Source organism: Myotis daubentonii, chromosome 4 (assembly GCF_963259705.1).
Source record: "Myotis daubentonii chromosome 4, mMyoDau2.1, whole genome shotgun sequence".
NCBI lineage: Eukaryota > Metazoa > Chordata > Mammalia > Chiroptera > Vespertilionidae > Myotis > Myotis daubentonii.
The window spans coordinates 32,544,634-32,569,374 of record NC_081843.1 but is presented as its reverse complement, the minus strand read 5'-3'; the positions used below and the strand labels follow the sequence as shown (position 1 = coordinate 32,569,374).

General features: G+C 47.4%; 2 protein-coding genes across 12 annotated transcripts in view; one reads left to right on the top strand and one right to left on the bottom strand.

Annotated features, from left to right (window-relative positions):
- LOC132233170 (general transcription factor II-I repeat domain-containing protein 2) overlaps window positions 1–7,156 on the bottom strand; it is a 49,409-nt gene extending 42,253 nt beyond the window's left edge. For 2 of the 5 annotated variants that reach the window (XM_059693421.1, XM_059693418.1), the window contains exons 1-2: window positions 6,562–6,947; window positions 630–733 (exon numbers count right to left, since the gene is read on the bottom strand). In XM_059693421.1, the coding sequence (XP_059549404.1) occupies window positions 630–728 (99 nt within the window). In that variant the 5' untranslated portion in view covers window positions 729–733; window positions 6,562–6,947. Of the gene's footprint in view, window positions 1–629; window positions 734–6,561; window positions 6,948–6,971 lie in introns of those variants that run through there. The other 3 variants (XM_059693417.1, XM_059693420.1, XM_059693416.1) reach the window with 3 other exon arrangements.
- A 16,408-nt stretch (window positions 7,157–23,564) lies between these two features.
- Window positions 23,565–24,741, top strand: part of RCC1L (RCC1 like) — a 31,242-nt gene continuing 30,065 nt past the window's right edge. For 3 of the 7 annotated variants that reach the window (XM_059693409.1, XM_059693408.1, XM_059693412.1), the window contains exon 1: window positions 23,567–23,953. In XM_059693409.1, coding sequence (XP_059549392.1) covers window positions 23,630–23,953 — 324 coding nt within the window. In that variant the 5' untranslated portion in view covers window positions 23,567–23,629. Of the gene's footprint in view, window positions 23,954–24,741 lie in introns of all 7 variants that reach the window. The other 4 variants (XM_059693410.1, XM_059693407.1, XM_059693411.1 and 1 more) reach the window with 2 other exon arrangements.

Genomic DNA, 24,741 nt, shown 5'->3' with positions numbered 1-24,741 from the left:
TTTGCCAATTGACCCAATAATCTTCTTTATATAAGTAAATATCTATTTTTTTCTGATCAAAAATCCAATCCAGGGTCACACTTTTTATTTGCTGTCCTGTCTCTTCAGTCTCCTTCCACCTGGAACAGGTTTTTCTTTCTTTCATGACACTGACATTTACATATAAGTCCAGTCTGTAGACTGTCCCTTAATCTGGGTTTGTATGATGTACCTTCATTAGATTTGGGGTTTGGTGGAAACGCCACAGAAGTGGTTCTGCTCCTTCTCAGAGCATCATACCAGGAGGCACGAGCTGTTAGCCTGACCCTTATTGCCAATGGATGTAAACAGATGCATGCAAGTGGCGCATTAATTTACCTTTGAATTTAGACAAGACATATTCTCGAACAAGGTAACACAGGTGCCTTCATTAAAATGTCAGATCTGGAAAGCTTAAATTTATATCATTATATCCATCATGTAAGAAAAACAAACTATGACAAGCCCATTATCCCCTATGGAGAAGGGTATGCTTATCTAGATAGGACGTAAAACTGAATTTGAATATTAAAAATGAAGTATTCCCCGGTTCTGTTATTTCTACAGCGATCCAACCACAGAACGTTTGATGGAACTGCAGACCATCTCACCAGGGACTCCAGAGCAGACATGAGGAACGTCACCTCCATCCTGCTCTCTGAGGAGGCCTCATTCTCCATGGGCAGGGAGGACACTGCTACTTGGGCCATGATCCCTGTACAAGAGAAGGAGAAAGAAATAAGTGGTAGAAATCCACAGAGTCCTGCTCACATTTAGAGCTGTGGGGGTCCTCCCACATGACCTGCTTCAAACCTTCCTGTAGAGTTGAAGAAATTGACACTTAACACAGTAAGTGATCTACCAAGACCTCTGTATAATAATGCTAACTTTCATGTAGTGTATTTCCCACGAAACCTAGACACCACCTTCTCATAAAGTAAATTCAGGTTTTATACTAGAGAAAGAAGAAGCATGTTCACCATTTCCTAGATGAGGAGGGAAGGAAAGGAACCCTACCGATCCAACGACGTTTTGTCATAGTTCAGCATGGCAGGGCAGACACCACATCCTGTCTCGCATACACAGAGAAGGAGATAAGTGGTTTTGTACACTAAAGACGGGAAGAGAAAATCCCCTTTCCTTTCCTGCTAGGACTTCTCCTGCATAAAAGCTCACTCCAAATTCTGCCACACTCTGTATCAAGTTAGCATTAAAACACTTCTTTGAAAAAGTTTCTCCAACACCACAGAAAGCTTTTGTTAAATAAAGCATGTGTTATATAAATACTTGTCATGCCCCTGCCATAGTTGGCTAATTACATCTGTAAGCAAAGGGTAAAAAAAGCAGCCCAGGCCGGTGATGTAAGCTTATGCAGCAGGAGGCATGAGGCACTGGTCCCCACAGAGCTGGCAGCCAAGAGAGGCAGGCTGTGGTTTCCCAGACCATTCACCAGCTCCCTGACCCCAGAGGGCTGCGCCCAGCCTCCTCTTCTATGAAGGATACACTAAATCCACCACCTTCACCTCTGACCGTTCCTGAGCTCCCTCAATTTAAAATCAAGGGAACCACATATTTTATGAGTCATCCATATGAAATGTCCAGAATAGGGAAATCTCAGAGACAAAGATCAGTGTGGCGTAGGGCTGAGGAGAGGGGGAGCTACAGGGTTTCTTTCTGAGGTGATGAAAATGTTCCAAAATTGACTGTGGTGATTACACTAAAAACCACTGAATTGCTTTAAATGGGTGAATTGCGTGGTATGTGAATTTTATCTAAATAAAGCTTTGTTGTTGTTGTCGTTGTTAATCCTCACCGGAGGATATTTTTCCATTGATTTTTAGAGAGTGGAAGGGAAGGGGTGAGACAGAGAGAGAGAGAGAGAGAGAGAGAGGGAGAAAGAGCTACATGAGAGAGACACATTGATTGGTTGTCTCTTGCACTCGGCCCTGGGGATCGAGCCTGCAACCAAGGTACATGCCCTTGACCAAAATCAAACCCGAGACCCTGCAGTCCTCAGGACCCACTGTGCTCTATCCACTATCCAAACTGGCTAGGGGTAAATAAAGCTATTTTTAAAAATCAAATGAAATCAAAGAGAGGTTGGATGGAGAAAAAAGAAATGAACACTCAGAGAACACATACTACTAGGTGCCAGCGCTTTTCCGATAATCCAATTTAATGCTCCAATTATTCCCATGCAAGCACTCAGAAAGGGAAGAAGCCGGTGCATGCCCGGTGCCTGGAGGACGCGTTATAAAATGTTCCCATGTGGGTGGTTTGTGAAATCAAAAAAACATCATGAGGTCATGACGTTGTGTCCTTAAAACAACCTCCAAGCTCAGAGGTCTCTCCATGAAGCTGACCAAATAGCTTGGGACGCTCATGTCTGAGCTCAGTCAATCATTGTTTATGTCTGCATATTTTATTTAGCAAGAGGGGAAACGGTCAAACAGACCATTTACTCTTTCCTTGAAAGTAAAGGAACAAGTTTTTACTATAAAAATTCTTTCAATTGATGTAAACTTAGACTCTCATTAAAATTACATTTCATTTCTTTGATTATTAGAGGTGAAATACCTGCTCATGTCATAAAAACTTTTTAAAATTAAGGTATAATTTACATAGAGTAACGTCACCTTTTTAGTGCATAGTTTTATGTTTTAACAAGTATAACATCTGTAGCCACTGCTAAAATCAAGGTATAGCAAAGGCAGTTGCATCACCCCCAAAACTCCTCCAGGCCTCTTTGTAGTCGATTCATACCTGCATCCCAGCCTCCAGCCATAACGGATCTGTCTCTGTCCTGTAGTTTTTTGGTATCCCAGAATGTCATATAAATGGAATCCCACGCTGTGCTGTTCACTGTATCAGTTTTTTCTTCTTCTTTTCACTAAGTACACTGTTGTAGGGATATACAATTTACCTTTTTGCCTCTTAAAGAACTTCTGGGTTATTCACAGTTGTTGTTTTTTTTTTATGATTATGAATAAAGCCACTATAACCATTTACATGTAGGCTTTTGTGTCAACCTAAGTGTTCTTTAAAACAAAATATTTTTATTGACTTCAAAGAGGAAGGGAAAGGGAGAGATAGAAACATCAATGATGAGAGAGACTCACTGATCGGCTGCCTCCTGCATGTCCCACGAGCCCACAACCTGGGCCTGTGACCTAACTGGAATTGAACCGTGACCTCCTGGTTCATAGGTGGATGCTCAATGGCTGAGTCACGCTGGTTGGATTAAACCTAAGTTTTCATTTCTCTTGTGTAAATACCTAAAAGTGGGATTGCTGGGACACAGCTTAAGTATATTTTTAGCTTTATAAGGAAGTACCAAACTGTTTTCCAAAGTGACTGTACCATTAGTGTTCCTATCACTAATGCATGAGAACTCCAGGTGCTCACACCTTTGTCAACCAACAATATTGTCAGGTGAGAAAAAAAAAACCTTTAGCCCAGGCTTGGGCAAACTTTTTGACTCGAGGGCTACAATGGGTTCTTAAACTGGACCGGAGGGCCGGAACAAAAGCATGGATGGAGTGTTTGTGTGAACTAATATAAATTCAAAGTAAACATCATTACATAAAAGGGTATGGTCTTTTTTTTTCAATAGTTTTATTCATTTCAAATGGGCCGGATCGGGCGTAGTTTGCCCACGGCTGCTTTAGCCATTCTAATATGTTGGTAGTGAAATCCTTTGTGGTTTAAATTTGCATTTTTTTTCTTTAAATTCTTACCTGAGGATATTTTTTCCATTGATTTCTAAAGAGAGTGGAGAGAGGGAGGAGGAGGAGGAGAGAGAGAAACATCCACGTGAGAAAAACACATTGATTGGCCTGGGGAACCTGCAACTGAGGTAGGTGCCCTTGACTGGGAATCAAACCCAAGATCCTTCGGTCCATGGGCCAGCGCTCTAACCACTGAGCAAAATTGCCAGGGCTATATTTGCATTTTCATAATGACTAATGATGCTGGACATCTTTACATGTGCTTATCTGCCATCCATATATCATCTTTGGTGAGATGCCTGCTCAAATTTTTGTCCATTTAAAAACTGGGTTGTTTGCTTATTTTTATTATTGAATTTACTGTATTGAATTACTACAGCCCCAGTGCATGAAATGTGTGCACTTGCTGGGGGGGGGGGGTGTCCCTCAGCCAGGTCTGCACCTTCTTGCAGTCCAAGAGCCCTTCGGGGATGTCCAAATGCTGCGGAGGCGGGAGAGGCTCCCACCACCACTGCTGCGCTTGCCATCCACGAGCCTGGCCTCTAGTGTGTGTGTGTGTGTGTGTGTGTGTGTGTGTGTGTATACACACACACACACACACACTATGGTGTACACCTAAAACGAATACAATGTTATATGTCAATTATATCTCAATAAAACTGGAAAAATTTTTTAAACTAATAACAACAAATTTCAAGACAATAAAATATTCTGGCATTCAAGGAGTATGGAAGAGAAATAGAAATAACATGTATTTTCAATAAGATGTAAATGATTAACAAATAGTCAAGAACTTTAGCCTCACCAAATAATTAATAAAAAATTTAAAAACAACAACCAACCAAAAATGTATTGAGCACCTGCTATGTGAAACCAACACAGTGCCAGGAAGGGCAGGGAGGAAACAAAGGTGGAAAAATCCGCCTCCTGCACTCTCAAGTGAGGCAGACCGACATGGCAGAGTAGCAGGTAATAAAGGCAAAATGAAAAGCCAGACATCCTTGAAATGGTCCAGGGCATATGGGAACACAGAATCAACAACTGGGGTGGGGGTGGGGAGCACCCGAGCAAGTTCTGTGGCCTGAGAATAAGGAAGGTGTGGGCAAAAACTCGGAGCTGCGGGCAGCAAACATCAGGGGCTGAACAGCAGGCAGGCAGGAAGAACAGTGACCCACTCCAAATCGCCACTGCAGATTGACACCTGCTGCAGCTGGCACCAAGCCCTGCGTCCACTAACGTCCAGGTGGCCAGTCCCACTGACCAAGCCTTCCTCTCTGAGTGGAAAGAAAGAGGGAGAAAAGGCTGTTGAATTCTTCAGTTGCAGCTCTGAGCAATAGCCAATCTTATACCTAGACATCTGTTTACTTCAAATTACCAGCATGAAATTAAAACACAGAGCTTGGCCCAGAAATTTCATTCCTTAGTATATACCCAAGAGTTGAAAACATATGCACACAAAAGTGTACAGGAATGCTCATAGCATTTATCCACAATAGCCAAAAAAATGGAAACGACCCAAATTGCCATAAATTGACAGAAATGAGGTATACCCATACAATAATTATTCAGTCATAAAAGAGAATGGAAGAAACCAGACCCAAATGGCTCCTTAGCCCATCTATGGGAAATGTGCAGAAGAGTCAGAGCAATAGAGACAGAAAGCACATTAGCGGTTGCCAGGGGTTGGGGTGGGAAATGGGAAATGACTGTCTAATGCAGTGGTTCTCAACCTTCCTAATGCCGCCACCCTTTAATACAGTTCCTCATGTTGTGGTGACCCCCAACCATAAAATTATTTTCGTGGCTACTTCATAACTGTAATTTTGCTACTGTTATGAATCGTAATGTAAATATCTGATATGCAAGATGTATTTTCATTGTTACAAATTGAACATAATTAAAGCATATGATTAATCACAAAAACAACATGTAATTACATATGTGTTTTCCGATGGTCTTAGGCAACCCCTGTGAAAGGGTCGTTGGACCCCCCCCACCAAGGGGTCGCGACCCACAGGTTGAGAACCGCTGGTCTAATGGAATCCGGTTCCTTTTTGGGTGATCAAAATGTTCTGGAATTAGTGGTGATGGTTGCAAAACCTCCGTGAATAAACTAAAAACCAAATGAATCATGCACTTTTAAAGGGTGAATTTCATTGGGGTACCTCAGTCAACAGCAAAGGTTGGGTTTGAAGGGCGGAAAATACAGCCTTGGGGGTCTTTTCCCCCCTTTGTCTCTAAACTACACGTGGGCCATAGGCTCTTCTTCGGGCCTCCGGGTTCTCCGGCCAACAGGCCGCTGGAGACAGCCCAACTGGCCACACCCCCGACAAACCCACGCCGCCGGCCACTCGCAAGGCGAGCGGTGGCGCCCGACTCCATGGAACCCGGCAGTTACTAGGCAACAGGGGAAGTCCGCCTCCTAACCTAACCAATCAGGCACGTCTGCCCACAGCGCGAGAGCCCCGCGTACGTCAAACGGGGCGGGGCCTCACGCACCCCGGGCCCCCGAGAGCCCAGGGCTTGCAGCATCCGCCCCCACCGCTCCGCCTGGCCAATCGGAAGGGAGAAGGAGGCGCGTTCGGTGCGTGCGACCGTCACCCCCGCGGCCGAGCTTCCTCGCCCCACCCCCACCCTTGGGGCCCTGCCCGCCAGCAGCGCGGTTCGGGGCCCGCTGGGCCGGCGGCGAAGGGGCGCTTCCCTCCAGGCGCCTGGGCGGGCGGCCTCCCTAAGCCTCCCCTTCGGCGGGCCCGGGGTAGCAAAAAGTTCCAAAGAAAGCACCCGCTCTTAATGGCGGCGGAGGCGGGGTACGCACCTGAGGTCCCCGGCGGCGGGCAGTGGCCGGCGGGCCGCGGCGTCCGAGGGCTGGGCCACCAGGGAGCGGCCAAAGGCCGAGGGCAGCAGCCGGGAAGGCGAAGAGGTGGGGGCGCGGCGCGTGGGCGGCGGGCGCGGGCCTGTTCCCCGCTATCCCTCCTTTTTCTCTTTCTCCCTTTTTTTTTTTTTGGCTTCCTGGAAGGCAGCCTCAACTCCGTCTGCAGAGCCCCAAGTGGGAGTTGCCGTTTCCGGTGCTGCCGAATCCAGTTCTGCTGCACGCTCCTAGTTCCGGCAGGGGTGGGGAACCCTCCTTCTGCCAGGGGCCTTTTGGATATTTATAACATCGTTCCCTTGACAAACAAAATTATCAACTTAGCCTGCTATATTTGGTCAAACGTTTAATTAACTCACCCCTAATGCCTTGGCAGGGCCGGACCGCATGATTCTCTGGGCCTTACATGGCCGGCCGGCCAGACGGTCCCCAGCCTGGTTGGAGGCGCTCGGTCCTGTCCAGCCGGAGGCCAGACATGCTCACCATCCCCAGCCTGTGAGTGAGTGGCCGGCACAGGTCTGGTCTCAGCCCTAGAAACCGCCCCCAACCCAAACGGGACCGGTACTTTCTGGCTGTAATTTAATACTTGAGCCTGATTGCAATGAGTCGTTTTGGAGGGGGTGAGTCTGCCCTAAAGCCATCCAGTTGTTTGCTGTGAACTGTAACAGCGTGTCCCTGACCTTCCCATGTGGTCAGTGACATCGCCAGCTCATCGGGAGCTGTCCATCGGACGGTGGCACTTTAGCCAATAGTCAAATATTACACGAGTGTGATTTAATCTGATTAAGTTATCGTTACATTTTAAATATTCCAAAAAGAATAGGATAATAAAGCATCTACCCATTGCTCAAGTGTAAGATCATATGCCTTATTTCTATTTTAGAGAAATGCTAGACACAAGCGAAGGCAACAGCCTCACTCCTCTGCCTTTCCTTGACCAGAGAGAACTGCTGTCTTGAAGTTGATGTGCTCTAATACATACTTCCTTTTGCACAAAGATACGTGTCCCAAGTAGGCTGACGTTTTTCAAGTGAGAAATACGTCCCAGCAGATGGCTTTTTTAAAAAATTGGGACTTGCAAGGTAAAGGTAATTCAAGAACAAGTGGAGTAAGTACCTGCCTTTCTGACATCGTTTTAAAAAGAGATGTTTGAAAATATTTCTGTTAGAATTGATTCTCCTTCTTCAGTAGAGTTATGTTCTTTTAGGTCATAGCAAACACTGACTTAGCAAGTCGGAACCACTGTTCCCAGGGGCAATACAAAGGTTAGGTTTTTGCCAGACTCTGGTCATTACATTTTTGTGACATCACCTCCCCCCCCACCCCCATCAATACATAATCTTGATTTATGTGTGTATCTGTTTAAAGATAAACTTACTGTATATTGTTTGATTCATGAGTTGAACTCATGACCAACAGCATTGGAGCTCATGCCTATAGAAGCTTATCTAGCAAGTGTTTCCTGCATAAGGCACATTGTAGCCTCCTTGTGCTCAGGAACACTAGACAACACCTCAGCACTATACTTGAGGGGCATTTAAACAGCAAAACCAACACAAACCACAAAAATATTAAAAATACAGCTTGAAACAGACCAGTGCAATAGTTGAAATAAGGTGGTTGCTTTGTTCTGTCTCATTTGGGAACCACGTGCTGCATGCAACTCCCGTTTTTGGCCAGGCTGCACATGTCTGCCAAAGGCCAAGGAAAGCACTGTGAGTATTGGTTTTGAGTTTACCTCTACATTTTAGTGAGCAGGTGAATTAACAAATACGACATTTCTCTCATTCTTTCTTGAAGCCATTGCAGTTAATCCACACGATTCCAAGGTCACAAGTGACTTCCTTGTTGCTAAATCCTGTAGTCATTTTTCAGTCCATAAATTACTTGTTCTATCGAGTCTGACATAACCAATCACTGCACCCTCTGAAATACTTGCAGGCTTCCAAAAAAAAAACCACACTTGACTGTTTTCTGTCTACTTTCCCAGCTGTTCTTAGTCTGTTGCATGGAGCACTAACTCAGGGTTAAGTCTTGGATCTCTTTCCCGCCTCTTCTCACTCCTCTATGGCCTCATCCAGTCTCCAGTCTTGGGGCCTTAAATACCATTGGAATGGTTATGACTCTCAGTATGTATCTCCAGCACCGACCATTCCCCTCGACTCCAATCTATGTAACCAACTGCCTACTTTGAAATCTTCACTTGGAGGATGAATAGGCATCTCCAGGAAAACATGCCTCACCCTACCCGTGGTCGGCAAACCGCGGCTCGAGAGCCACATGCGACTCTTTGGCCCCTTGAGTGTGGCTCTTCCACAAAATACCACGTGCGGGCGCGCACGTACAGTGCGATTGAAACTTCGTGGCCCATGCGCAGAAGCCGGTATTTTATGGAAGAGCCACACTCAAGGAGCCAAAGAGCCGCATGTGGCTCGCAAGCCGCGGTTTGCCGAACCGCAGTTTGCCAACCACTGCCCTAGCCGGTTTGGTTCAGTGGATAGAGCATCGGCCTGTGGACTGAAGGGTCCCAGGTTTGATTCCGGTCAAGGGCACATGCTTCAGTTGCGGGCTTGATCCACAGTGTGGGCATGCAGGAAGCAGCTGATCCATGATTCTTATCAGTGGTGTTTCTATCTCTCCCTCTCCCTTCCTCTCTGAAATCAATAGATACATATTTTTTAAAAAAGGAGAACAGGCCTCACCCTCTCCTCAGTTCCTCCTGCAGTCTTTCTTCCCTTTCTCAGCAAAACTCCATTCTTCCAGTTACTCAGGACAAAAGCCTTAGAAGCATCCTTGACTTCTCCCACACCCCACACTAATCCTTCAGACAACCCAGTCAGCTCAAACTTGACTAAGATTCTACCACTTTCTGACTGACCACCACTACCAGCACACTGGTCCAAGCCAATGTAGTCTCTTGCAGTTAACTACTGATTTGTCTCCCTGATTCTGCCCTTAACCCTCTTCAGATTACTCTTAACACAACAGCCAGAATTTTGTAACTAGTAACTCATTTCACAACTTTGCTCAAAGTTGTCCAATAACTCTTATCTCAGAGTAAGAGTACAGGTCCTGTCTTACGCTTCTGGCTAAGATGAAGTAACAAGCATTAGAGTTATCCTCTTGCCTAAAGCAACTAAAAAACAAACAAGCAAAATACATGATAAGGGAATATTATGAGCAAGTTTTTGGCACTAAATTTGCCCATGTAAGTGAAATGGACAAATTCTATGATAGACACAAATTACCAAAGCTCACTCAATAGCAATAGATAACTTGAACAGCCCTATATTTTATTTTAAATATATTTTATTGATTTTTTACAGAGAGGAAGGGAGAGGGATAGAGAGTTAGAAACATCGATGATAGAGAAACATCGACCAGTTGCCTCCCGCACGCCCCCTACTGGGGATGTGCCCGCAACCAAGGTACATGCCCTTGACGGGAATCGAACCTGGGACCCTTCAGTCCGCAGGCCGACGCTCTATCCACTGAGCCAAACCGGTTAGGACAGCCCTATATTAAAGAAATTGAAATTTAATTATAAACCTTTCCACATAGAAAATTACAGGTCCAGATGGCTTCACTGGTGATTTTTACCAAACATTTAAGGGAAAAAGAAATCTTCCCAAAAGGTGAAGGGTAGGAAATACTTACTAACTCATTCTATGAAGCCAGCATTGCTATGACATTGCAAGAAAAGTAAAGCACAGACCTGTATCATGACCATAAATGTAAAATTCTCAATAAACTTTTCATTTAAAAATTGTTCGAATGGTAAATTTTGTTATGTATATTTTACCACAATAAATTTAAAAAATATATATTTTCACTGATTTCAGAGAGAAAAGGAGAGGGAGAGAGAAACATCAATGATGAGAGAGAATCATCAATCAGCTGTCTTATGCACGCCCCTTACTGGGGATCAAGCCTACTGACTTGATCCATTCCTGGGTCGATGCTTAACCACTGAACCACACTTGCTGGGCCAACCACAGCAATTTTTAATGAGAACAAATGTTTTAACAAGCAAAATAAGACATTTATTTTAAAATCAGTTTAGCCATAACCAGTTTGGCTCAGTGAATAGAGTATTGGCCTGCGGACTGAAGGGTCCCAGGTTCGATTCCAGTCAAGGGCATGTACCTTGGTTGTGGGCACATCCCCAGTAGGGGGTGTGCAAGAGGCAGCTGATCAATGTTTCTAACTCTCTATCCCTCTTCCTTCCTCTCTGTAAAAAATCAATAAAATATATATTTTAAAAAATCAGTTTATTTCATCTTTATCTCATTTAAATAATTACTCTGTATATAAACTATATCCTCTCTATATTATAAAAGGCCAGTGGCCGTAATGCTGTAACGACCACTGGGAAGTGCATTGAGCACCTCTCTGTCCCCCCGCAAACCCTCTGCCAGAGAGCCGTGGCTCTCGTGGCAGGCGGGGCAAGGTGTGAGCTACTAAGAGCTATGAGCAGCGGAGGGCGGGGTGGCCAGCTGAGGCAAGCGGAAGCAAGCCATTCGCACATGATTTTGTGTGCCCTGGGCCTCTAGTCCTCCTATCTAATAAAAGAGAAACATGGTAATTAGCGTACATCCGCTACCCTTCCCATTGGCTAATCAGGGCAATATGCAAATTAACTGCCAGCCAAGATGGCGGCCGGCAGCCAGGCAGCTTAAAGCTAACATGAGACTTGCTTGCTTCAGTGACGGAGGAAACTAACGTTCCCTGCCTGCCTTGCCGGCCTCTGAGCTTGCAATTTAAGAAACATTGTTACAAATATAGAAGCTAAACAAAACCCCAGAAACCTGCTTTCAGCCAGCCAGGATCTCAGAGCTGGAGTTGATACAGTGTTTCGATTATAGAACCCAAACAAAACAGATACCTGCTTTCAGCAGCAGAGGCCTCAGAGCTGGAGCCAGAGCTAAAGCTGGCCCAGAATAAAAAAGAAAAAAAGGAGCGGTTGGGAACTTCAGTCACCTGCCAGCCTGAAAACAGCCCTCAGCCCCTCACCTAGACTGGCCAGGCACCCCAGTGGGGACCCGCACCCTGAAGGGTGTGTGACCAGTTGCAAACAGCCATCATCCCCTCACCCAGGCTGGCCAGGCACCCCAGTGGGGACCCCTACTGTGATCCAGGACACCCTTCAAGGCAAACCAGCCAGCCCCCACCTATGCACCAGGCCTCTATCCTATATAGTAAAAGGGTAATATGCCTCCCAGCACCGGGATCAGTGGAGCCGTGAGGCCTCCCGGCACCGGGATCAGTGTGACAGGGGGCAGTGCCCAAACCCCCTGATCGCCCTGCGGCTCTGTGTGTGACAGGGGGCGGGGCCACAACCTCCCTATCCGCCCTGCTCTGTTCGTGACAGGGGAAGGCACTCCAACCCTGTGATCAGCCCTGCTCTGTGCCTGATAGGGGGGAGATCCCCAACCCCCTGATTGCCCTGCGTCTCTGTGTGACAGGGTGCGGCGCCCCAACCCCCTGATCTGCCCTGCTCTGTGTGTGACGGGGTACAGAGCCCCAACACCCCTGATGGGCCCTGCTCTGTGCGTGACAGGGGGCAGTGCCCCAACCCCCTGATTGGCCCTGCTCTGTGTGTGACAGGGGGGAGCTCCCCAACCCCCTGATTGGCCCTGCTCTGTGCGTGACAGGGTACGGAGCCCCAACCTCCCTGATTGGCCCTGCTCTGTGCGTAACGGGGTGGAGCTCCAACCCCCCTGATGGGCCCTGCTCTGTGCGTGACAGGGGGCAGCGCCCCAACCCCCTGATTGGCCCTGCTCTGTGCGTGACAGGGTACAGAGCCCCAACCCCCCTGATGGGCCCTGCTCTGTGAGTGACAGGGGGCAGTGCCCCAACCCCCTGATTGGCCCTGCTCTGTGCGTGACAGGGGGTGGCGCCGCAACCTCCCCATCAACCCTGCCTTGAGTGTGACGGGGCGGTGCCCCAACCCCCCAATCGGCCCTACCCTGAGCGTGACTGAGGGTGGCATCGCAGCCTCCCAATCTGCCCTGCTCTGTGCATGACAGGGGCTGGCGCCCCAACTCCCCAATCAGCCCTGCTCTGAGCCCGACCAGGGGCTGCACCTAGGGATTGGGCCTGCCCTCTGCCACCCGGGAGCAGGCCTAAGCCAGCAGGTCATTATCTCCTGAGGGGTCCCAGACTGCGAGAGGGCACAGGCCGGGCTGAGGGACCCTCCCCCCCCCCCCGAGTGCACACATTTTTGTGCACCGGGCCTCTAGTCTACACTAATAAAAGAGAAAAATGGTAATTGGCGTACAACGATACCCTTTTCATTGGCTAATCAGGGCTATATGCAAATTAACTGCCAACTAAGATTGGCAGTTAACTGCCAACAAGATGGCGGTTAATTTGCATATGTAGGCACAATGCAGGGAGGCGAAAGGGAAAGCAGGAAGAAGCCCCCTGCCACTGACAGTGATCGGAAACCCAGGGGGGAGCTAAGAACTGGGGGGCAGGGCAAAGGCAGCCCTGGGGCCACCTTTGCCCTGCCCCCCAGCAATGATCAGAGAATCAGACGCCTTTTCCACCCTGGCCAGTAATAGCAGGAAGTAGGGGTGGAGCCAGCGATGGGAGCTGGACACGGTCGATGCTGGCAGTCCCGGAAGCTAGGGGTCCCTTGCCTGGGCCTAAAGCGAAGCCCACGATCGCGGGGCCGCTGCAGCTGCGGGTCCCCGCTGTCTGGGCCGGACACCTCAGCCAGAGGCATCTTGCAGGGGCAGGGGCGGAGCCCGTGTGATCACAGCGCCCCCCGCTGCCACTGCGGGTCCCTGCTGCCCGGGCCGGATGCCTAGGCCAGAGGCATCAGGCCTGGGCTGGGGGGCAGAACCAGTGATGGGGGGAAATGAGGGTCCCCTGCCCAGGCCTGACGCCTCTGTCAGAGGCGTCAGGCCTGGGCAAGGGGCCGATCCTGCAATTGGAGGGTGATGGGGGTCAACGCCTGAGGGTTCCCAGTATGTGAGAGGGGGCAGGCTAGGCTGAGGGACACTCCCCCCCCGCCCCACACCCAGTGCACTAATTTCGTGCACCGGGCCCCTGGTATATAATAAAAGCCTAATATGCAAATACACCGAATGGCAGAATGACCTGTGGAACAACCGGTTGCTATGACACACCCTGACCACCAGGGGGCAGACACTCAACACAGGAGTTGCCCCCAGCCCGCAGGTCCCAGTCCAGCCAGGTCCCAGTCCACCCAGTCCCCCCCATCACTTGCCAGCTGGCCCCGCCTCCCCGATCATCCCGCTGGTCACCCCACAAATGGGCCCTGATCGCCGGCCAGGTCTAGGGACCCTACCCATACATGAATTTTGTGCACTGGGCCTCTAGTATTAGTATAATGGTGTAAGTCAAGCATGTCAAACTCGTGGCCCATGGACCATGCAGCCCACAACAAATATTTTTGTGGCCCAGCCAATAAAATGGTATGTAAGAAACGTTTTAATCAAAATTTTGTAACTTAATTTTTACAATATCCTGTTAGGCATAATCCTATCTAATAAAAGAGAAAAATGGTAATTGGCGTACAATGATACCCTTTTCATTGGCTAATCAGGGCTATATGCAAATTAACTGCCAACTAAGATTGGCAGTTAACTGCCAACTAAGATTGGCAGTTAACTCCCAACAAGATGGCGGTTAATTTGCATATGTAGGCACAATGCAGGGAGGCAAAAGGGAAAGCAGGAAGAAGCCCCCTGCCACTGACAGTGATCGGAAACCCAGGGGGGAGCTAAGAGCTGGGGGGCAGGGCAAAGGCGACCCTGGGGCCGCCTTTGCCCTGCCCCCCAGCCATGATCGGAGAACCAGGCGCCTTTGCAGCCCTGGCCAGTGATAGCAGGAAGTAGGGGTGGAGCCAGCGATGGGAGCTGGGCACGGTCGAAGCTGGCAGTCCCGGGAGCTAGGGGTCCCTTGCCTGGGCCTAAAGCGGAGCCCACGATCGCGGGGCCGCTGCAGCTGCGGGTCCCTGCTGCCCGAGCCGGACGCCTCAGCCAGAGGCGTTAGGCCTGGGCAGGGGCAGAGCCTGCAACCGCGGGGAGCTGGGGGTCCCCTGCCCAGGCCTGACGCCTCTGTCGGAGGCCTCAGGCCTGGTCAAGGGGCCGATCTGGTGATTGGTGATCGGAGGGTGATTAGGGTCAACTCCTCTGGCCGAGGCATCAGGCCTGGGTGGGGGGCGGAGCTGGGGATTGGGGGGATATGATGATCCCCTTGTCCAGGCCTGAAGCCTGGGTCAGAGGCGTCAGGCTTGGGCGGGGGGTGGAGCAAGCGATCAGAGGGAGATGGGGGGTCCCCTGCCCAGGCATGATTCCTGGGCCAGAGGCCTCAGGCCTGGGTGGGGGCCAGAGCCAGTGATCGGGGGGAGATGGGGGTCCCCTGTCCAAGCCTGACACCTCTGGCGGAGGCGTCAGGCCTGGGCAAGGGGCCGATCAGGCGATTGGAGGGTGATGGGGGTCAACGCCTGAGGGCTCCCAGTATGTGAAAGGGGGCAGGCTGGGCTGAGGGACACTCCCCCGCCCCCCCACACACCCAGTGCACGAATTTCGTGCACCGGGCCCCTAGTTATTAATAATGAACTATAACATTGGCTAACGACTGATTACTGTAATCATGTTGCATTCATTTCCCTTACACGCTTTACATGCAGGCACACCATTTCTGTCCACTAATACTAGCGGCAACTATTTTAGCAGCCCATTGCCAAATCATTAGTCTTGGACTGACTTGTTTGGTGTGCGCAACAGGAAATATTCGCTTTTGGAGAACAAGAAAAATAGGTTTATTTGCGTTATGCTTTTTAATTTGTGCAGTTATTCAGTGTCTGGTAAGTTAATGTTCAAGAAAATTAATTTTTTTAAATATATTTTATTGAGTTTTTACAGCGAGGAAGGGAGAGAGAGAGAGAGTTAGAAACATCGATGAGAGAGAAACATCGATCAGCTGCCTCCTGCACACTCCCTACTGGAGATGTGCCCGCAACCAAGGTACATGCCCTTGACCAGAATGGAACCCGGGAACTTTCAGTCTGCAGGCCGACGCTCTATCCACTGAACCAAACTGGTTACGGCAAGAAAAATTAATTTTTATTAAAATGTCCAATTATTTTATGTTAACAATTACTCATTTATTTCAGCCATTTGTATTCAGCGTGTCTTTATCGAAATAAACCTACATTTCTATGACAATTGAGGCTTTTGTTTTTGCGGGCCACATAAACTTGAACCTTCTTCATTTGGCCCATGTTAGTCTTTGAGTTTGACATGCTTGGTGTAAGTAACCTGTGTGTGTGTGTGTGTGTGTGTGTGTGTGTGTGTGTATGTGTGTGTGTATTTATTTTCATGCTCATGAATTTTACTCATAGGGATATATAATCAAAATAATTTGGAGATTACTGCCCTAAAAAGTTGGAAGATCCTGTTCTCAGAAAACTGAAGAGAAGAATTTATAAGCAGAGATTTGAAACCATTCAAGACGATGATTGAAACCAGTGAGGTAATATTAGAGTATACCACATTTATGTGATATAAGAAGACTCAAGATTGTAAAATATCATTTTTCTCCTAGTTACTTCCTTTCAATTAGCTCATGAATTTAATGCAATTCCAATAAAAACCCCAGTGGGATTTTTTTAATGCAACTTGACAAGATGATTTTAAAATTTATATGAAAGTAAATGTTATGAATAGCAAAGACTATGTTGTAAGAGAACAAAGAAGAGCAATTTGATTGAATAAAAATCAGAGCATGTTATAAAGCTATAGCACTTGAACCCTTGTCATATTGATTCAAGAATCATAGAAATAGTTCCCAAAAATTGACCCATGTATATGGAAATTTTTATGTTATAAATGGCATTTCAAACCTTCAGATAAAGTCTGTTAATAGTCAAATTATTTTCAGACAATAAAATACCTGTTTGAAAAAAATAGTGATATACAATCCTGTCTCATTCCATTCATAAAAATCAACTCCAGCCCGACCAGTGTGGCTCAGTGGTTGAGCATCAACCTATGAACCAGAAGGTCACAGTTTGGTTTGATTTCTGGTCAGGACACATTCCCAGGTTGCAGGCTCAATCCCCAGTAGGGGGCGTGCAGGAGGCAGCCCATCAGTGATTCTCTCATTGATGTCCTGTCTTTCCCTCTCCCTTCCTCTCTGAAAAAAATAAAAACATTTTTAAAAATTAAAAAATATCTACTCCAAATCTATATATAAACAATAAAAGCATTAGATGAAGTGTTTTACAACTATTACAGAATATCTTTATATCTTGAATGTCTTTCTAAACAAGACACAAGAAAGAAAAAGATCTAATGGATAAAATTAATAAAACTGACTACATAAAAAAAATTTTGTAGGTCAAAAGAGACTACAAGTGAAGACAATAACATTTCAATACATAAGGGTCTGTATGCAGAATATACATATAAATTACTCCCTTAAATTAATGAGACAACCCAACAGAAATGTGGCCAAGGGTATGAATAGACAATTCTCAGTAGAGGAAACATGAAATGCCAGTTAACTTAGATGTTCAACCTTCTTGGAAATTACAGAAATACAAAGTAAATACAATTGAGATTTGCTTTAGGTATCAGACTGAAAAACATTTAAAAAGTTTGTATCAGGGGTTGGGTGTATGGAAAAATAGATCCACTCATAAACTATTTGAAGCACAACTTTTGGAAAACAAATTAAAGACATCTATTAAGTTTTTTTAATGTGAGCATTTTCTATAACCTAGCAGTTCTTATCACTGCCTACCCAGGAGATACCCTCACTCAGGTGCAAGAGAAAACTTGTACAAGTATATTCCTTATAAAAGAAAAAAATAGAAATGACCCTAATGTCCACCAAGAGAATGGTTAAATAGGATGTAGTTTACTCATACTAAAATGCAAGAGTGAAAAATAGTGGTTTAGGCCTAAAAAATGTTATAAAATCACCTCCAATATAGTTTTTTTTTCCTTTTTTTTTATAAGTAATTTTAGCTGCAGTCATCTTTTTTTAAAAATATATTTTATTGATTTTTCACAGAGAGGAAGGGAGAGAGACAGAAAGCCAGAAACATCAATGAGAGAGAAACATCGATCAGCTGCCCCCTGCACGCCCCCCACTGGGGATGTGCCCGCAACCAAGGCACATGCCCCCGACCGGAATTGAACCCGGGACCCTTGAGTCTGCAGGCCAACGCTCTATCCACTGAGCCAAACCGGTTCTGGCTCCAATATAGTTTTGAGTGAAAAGATAAGGTTGCAGAATGAAATACATATTATTCCAATTTTCTTTAAACTCTCACACACACTAAAATAATATTTTTCTGTGGCACCAGATATATGTGGGGCTGTAGTTAAAGAGAACTTTCGACTTAACCACATATCGTGTTTTGTTAAATTTTTAAAAAGATAAAAATCATACATTAATTGAATAATTGAAAGTTAATAATTAAAAAATAAGACTAAGTTCACTCTTTCCCAAATTAGAGATTTACAGCTACTCCAAATTAACAAATAAATGAGAACATCTGTAGGAACATGCCATTACACGTGATGGGGAAATTTAGCTTGGCTAACAGCAGACATTTTAGTACGTTGGGTAGCTGATACTCTGCTGTATCAGAGTATTAGCAACAAATTGGACAAAAATCTAAGTACTGTATTTACCAGCATACAGCCAGTATATAAAACCAACCAGGCTTTGATGGTAAAATATGAAAGCCCAGTTGTGACTTTAAGTCCAGTTCTTCATTGGAAGAAACTGGCTTTTAGCTTCTTTTATCCTATTTCTCTGTTAACAGGTGCCACAAAATTGATAGGCAAGCATCGCCACCCAGTGGCTATAGTTCACATTGCAAGTTTGTCACTGCACCCTTTTGTCCTCCAAATATCAAACCAAAGGTTCTGTATTTTGGATATCCATGAAAAGTAAAATGTTTTAGAAATTCAAGAGACCCACATATGATTATAAATTTTAAAATTCTGACAATTTTTTAATTAAATCTTTATTGTTGAAAGTATTACATAAGTCCCCCTCTACCCCCCATTGACCCCTCTAGCCCTCCCCTGTCCGTCCCCCCGCCAGGCCTTCACCACCCTATTGTCTGTGTCCATGGGTTATGCATATATGCATGGGAGTTCTTTAGTTGATCTCTTCCCACCTACCCACCCACCCACCTCCATCTTCCCTCTGAGATCCCACTCTGTTCCATGCTTCTATGTCTCTGGATCTATTTTGTTCATCAGTTTATTTTATTCATTAGATTCCACATATGAGTGAGATCATATGATACTTGTCTTTCTCTGACTGGTTAATACTCTTCAGGTCCCTCCATGCTGTCTCAAAGGGTAAGAGATCCTTCTTTATTACTGCTGCATAGTATTCCGTGGTGTAAATGTATCAGAGCTTTTTTATCCATTCATCTACTTATGGGCACTTGGGCTGTTTCCAGATCTTAGCTATTTCTGACAAAAAATTTTTAAAAGCCTACCTTCTACTGGCATTACTAGTTTGTAAAAGAACAGATATTTAAAGCCAAAAAATCAGAGAGGCCGTAAAATATACAGGGACCGTCCTGCTTACGAAAAAAAAAGTTGAAAATTGTATATGTATTTCATACATATATAAATATCTCATAGCTTAATAATTGAGATGGTTAATTTTTAAAAATATATATTTTTGTTGATTTCAGAGAGGAAGGAGAGAAATATTAATGATGAGAATCATTAATTGGTCTCCTCCTGCATGCCTACCCCCCCCCCCCCCCCAGATTAAGCCCAGGCATGTGCCCTTGACCAGAATTGAACCTGGGACCCTGTAGTCCGCAGGCCGATACTCTATCCACTGAGCCAAGCCAGCTAGGGTGAGATGGTTAATTTTGTGTGTCACCTTGACTAGTCCACAGGATAGATACCCAGGGAGGTAGGTATCTATTATTTTTTAGTGTTTCTGTGAAGGTATTTCTGGAAGAGATTAGCATTTGAATTGGTGGACTGAGTAAAGAAAATTGCTCTCCTCAATCTCATGGGCCTCATCCAACCCACCGAGGGCCGAGGGCCAAATAGAAGAAAAAAACAGAGGAAGGTTGAATTTTGTCTCTCTGCTTGACTGTTTGAGTTGGAACATTGGTTATCTCCTGCCCCGGGCCTGGGACTTACTCCATTGTTGCTCCTGGTTCTCAGGCCTTTTACTTGGACTGGAATACACCACCAGCTTTCCTGAGTCCAGCTTCCAGAGAGCAGAGAGTGGACTTCCTCTTTCTCCTATTGGTTCTGTTTCTCTGGATAATCCTAATACATATTTACCTAATTCTTCCATAATATTTACGTAACTCTCCTGAATCAATATATGTCGCAGCTTCATCAATAGAAGCAGAGCTGGAAACAGTCTTGTACAGAGATTCTTCACTTGGGAGGTATCAGAAGTGAGAGCAGAGAGGATTAATGAGTAATGTGGTCCTTCCTGTATAGAGGCAAACTGCCTTTCATCCACTTTATCATTGGCATTGAGAAGAACCTGTTCACCAGATCAGTAGCCCTAGGAAGTTCCCAAAGCGGTGTGGATCTGTTCCAGTAGACTGCTGCTCCTGGCATAGCAGCTATGATCGGGCTGTGCACCTCGCTAAGTTTACAGTAGTTCACAGTCATCTGCCGTAATCCATCTGGTTTTTGCAGGAGCCAAGCAGGTGCACTGCATGGGGATATGATGGGAACTACCTCTCCTGAATCCTTTTATCTTTGAAGATGGTGCTCCGGGCCACAATCCCACCTGGGATGCAGTATGTTTTCTGATTTAATACTCGCTGGGTCAAGGCAGGGTGAAGGGACCAATGTAAGCTGCACAGTACGTCCATCTTAACCGTGTCCTCGGGAACCAGGGACATCTCCACATGGTGGTGCATGGACACATCTGACCCCCTGTGAGACATCTGGTGCCTGGCTCCACAAGCTCCCACTCCAACTGGGGCCTTGCTGATGTTTCAGGTCCCATGGTGTCAGTGTCAACGCAGAGCCTGTAGCCAACTCTGGAAGATCTGGTGTTCTCCTTATCCGGTGTGTAGTTAACTCTGGTAAATAACCACAGGTTCCTTTGGGAATGATTAGGGACATATTTACTGACCATGCTTTCGGTGGCTCTGCAGGGTCCTTAAGTGGACTCAGCCTTCCCTACAGTTGTTGGACTCTGGTTTAACAACTGGTTCAGCCCTAGCTAGTTTTGCTCAGTGAATAGAGCATCGACCTGTGGAATAAAGGTCCTGGTTCGATTCCAGTTAAGGGCACATACCTCAGTTGTAGGCTTGATCCCTAGCCTTGTGTGTCTCTCTCACATTGATGTTTCTCTCTGTCGCTCCCCCTTCCTTCCACTCTCTCTCTTATATATATAAAAAAAAATCCTGGCCAGCATGGCTCAGTGGTTGAACGGCGACCTATGAACCAGGAGGTCACAGTTCGATTCCCGGTTGGGGCAGATGCCTGGGTTGTGGGCTTGATCCCCAGTCGGGGGTGTGCAGGAGGCAGCCTATCAATGATTCTTTGTCATTATTGATGTTTCTATCTCTCTCTCCTTCTTCCTTCCTCTCTGACATAAATAAATATACATATATATTTAAAAAGAAGACAATGGAAGAATATCCTCAGGTGAAGATTAACAACAACAACAAAGAACTGGGTATGAGGATCCAGTATGGTCTTCACTCTTAGTGATGGCACCTGAAGTTTGATCAACCATGTGGTCTGTCAAGTATAATGCCAGCTGCTGTTAAAAGGGAAACGAAATTCTGTTTCTGGAATGTTCTATCTGCTTTGAGAAAATCTTTTTGTGCACAAAGGACAGAGAGCTAAAACTTTCCTGAGCTTACAGGTTTTAGGGATCGTATGATCCCTGCTTCCTAATGAATGTTTTAAATATCTGCTTGTGTGACAAGATTTGTTTGAGACTTGATTTTATTATAACCTAGTAATTAAGTTGTGGGGCTTAGCTAACCATGACCAAGGCAACGATTTTGGTGGCTATCATCATCTACCAAAAACAACCTCTGAGTTGCACAAGGCTTGGGTCAGTTAGCAGGACATGCACCCGGCAGTCTCTCACCTCTGGGCGTTTGTACTTGCTGCACCCCTTGTCTAAGAGCACCCTTCCCACGATACCTAATGGCTCACACTTTCATTTCTTTATGCCTTGGCTCAAATATTTCCTTATATGTTAGCTGTGTCCTCTCAGAACAAAGAGCTAAACAAGGATTTTATTAGGGAAAATGCCTCTGTAAGGGAAAATGGAGGTGGGCGGAGCCTAGGAAAGCTGGGAGAGCCATCAGGCCTTGATGCAAGTCTGACCCTAAGTGAGTGAGAGAGGCAGGGGAGGCTGGATAAGAGTCCTAGTGCCATACAGGCTAAGGAAGGCTTGGGAAGGGCCCTGGGGAGTCCTCCAGCTAAAGGTGACGGACAGAGGAGTCCACGCCTCCCAGGAACAGGCCTGCCTGAGTGTGTACTCCTGCCTTGCTCGGTCACTGGGAGCCGTTGAAGGGAAGCATGGCCTCCGTGTAGACAGAGGATAGAGTTGATAGCCCAGCAGACTACTGATCGCATAGCTTTGACTACTTATATCCCCTGTAGCTGGAGGCCTTCGAGGAGCAGTCTTGTGGCTGCCACATTTTATCAGTTTCCCTCAGTACCCTCTATCAAACAGCCCCACAGAATAGTAAAACATCAACCACATTTCTCCGGGACAGTAAAAACGTTTCACAGACTGAATACAAGGCACATTCCAGGACAACAAAGTAACCTGAACTGGTCTTGGGAGTATATTCAAACGGGATTAGTTCCAGGTATCAAGCAATAGAAAGAGAACGAGAAAAAAAGGAAGCAATGGAGGAAAGAAATAGTTTGCCTTCAGCATTTGGGACTAGTATTTGGGAACATCCTCATGGGTCATAATGGGCTTCAAGAGATCCTGCCAGGCCATAAAGTCCAAACACCTTAGTTATGGGGAAAAAAATTCATTTAATCTATTAATTTTTCTAACCTTCTTATTTTGGAGGTGAGATCCAGAGAAGGGAGACAATTTCCTAACATCATGTAGCAAGTCAGTAGCAGAGCCAGGACTGGAACCCAGGTCTCTACACTCTTTGAGTTATTCATTTGAGGGTGTCTTGTTCCTGGCCGCATGCCACACTAATACAAACTGTTGAGGATTAACTGAATAAACTGAAGTTCCTGCCTTCATGGAACTTCAAAGGAGGTGCTGGAGCTGGATTTTAGAAGATGAGCAGGAGTTTGTCAGAATCTGCAGGGAGAGGCGGCAGTGGGCAGGGTATTGGAGGCAGTGGGCAAAGTAGGGAGGCCTGAAAACAGCACCGGGGTTCAAAATTACAAGTAGAAAGACCTGACGCATGTGAAGGGCCAGGCTGAGGGTCAAGGTGAGGCCGGGGAGGACAGCAGGGAATCGCTGCAGGTTTTTGCGCAGAGAATGACAATATTAAGAGCTGCATTCTGTCTCACTGTGGCCGGATCACGGACTTGGTAGCTAAAGGGAGCAGGAATAGCTGCAACTAGGGAAGAAATTACTAGGGACCGTGGCAACGGGAGTAAAACAGGGTAGGGGAGGGCACGACACTGGAGTTTTGCAGAGTGGGCCACCCCTTAAGTTGTATTCTTGCTGATTGCTAAGAAGGGCCTTGCAAAAAAATGAAAGCGCCCGCCGGAGCAGAAGCTCGGCAAACATGCATGGCGCGGGAAGGAAGTGAACTCAGGCCGCCTGCGGGAGCTCGGGCTAAGGTCACCCACCAGGCGGCCAGGGCCCGGACCGGGTCCCCACCGCCCGCTCACCCAGGCTCCGGGGCACCCGGCTCCGCCCAACCCTCCCGCCACCCAGGAGCCAGGGCTGCCCTCAGCGCCTTTGCCTTCAGCCAATAGTAAACGCGGTCGCAGGTTCTTCCGCCGGGGCGTGGGGTCAAGGGTCACGCAAGATGGCGGCGCCCAGGAGCCGCTGAGGCGAGAAGCAGAGGATGGCGCTGGCGGCGCTGGCGGCGGCATCTCGATCGGGGCGTGGGCTGCGTGGGCTGGGGCCGGGGCGAGGGCACTGGACGGCGGCCTGGCGCTCGAGGAGCCGGCGCGAGGCGGCGGAGGCTGAGGCGGACGCGCCCGTGTTCCAGTACGTGGGCGAGCGCGCGGCTCGCGTCGACCGCATCTTCGTGTGGGGTTTCAGCTTCTCGGGGGCGCTGGGCGTGCCCACCTTCGTGCTGCCCGGCTCCGAGCCCAAGCCCCGCGCCGGCTTGCGGCCGCGCCGCAGGATCCAGCCCGTGCCCTACCGCCTGGAGCTGGATCAAAAGGTGCGGGCCGCCACTCCCCTCTACCCCTCCCTTGGCACGGGCCCTCTTGGAGGAGTTAGCCACACGGGGTGGTCCCGCTTCCGGAGGACGACCCCCGAGCGAGCAGTAGGCCCAGGAGGGGAGGGCGGTGGGAGCGCCGCCGACATTCACCTGAGAGGCTGAACTGTGCCAGCGGTTGGGGCCCGCTCCTGTCATTCGCCCGTCACCTCGGGAGGCGGGGCTGTCCCCCCAGTTACACAGAAGGAAAGGGAGGCCCCACGGCGGGTAGGTGCACGTGCAGTGGGATTCGCACTGGGACCCCGAGACTCCAGAAGGTCCGAGAAAATGTGGGCCAGCCGGAGTCGGTGAAGAAGGGAAAGGAAACGTTAGCTGGGGCGGGAACGGGAGTGAAGGGGGCGTGTCCGAACACACTAGTGATTCTCACGGGAGGCCTTCACGCGTCTTGGATAGAAAAGATCGCAGCGAGGGACCGCTTCCGCCCCGCTTCCGCCCCGCTTCCGCCCCGCTTCCGCCCCGCTTCCGCCCCGCTTCCGCCCCGCTTCCGCCCGGCGCGTATCCCGGAAGCCAGTGCTCAGAGAAAGGGAGGCTTCGGGATGGATGGTTGTGGAAAGCTCGGTGGGGGATGAAAGAGAAGCAGGTTTAACCAGTTTGGCTCCTGACTTCTGTCAAGGATAACAAACGATCTTTTAATGGAAAAGAGGAGCTCAAGATAAACAGGGAATTTAAGCTCACGGTGAATGAAAAGTTGGGTTGTTTACTTCTTAATATTGAGTTGTAATTGATGTATT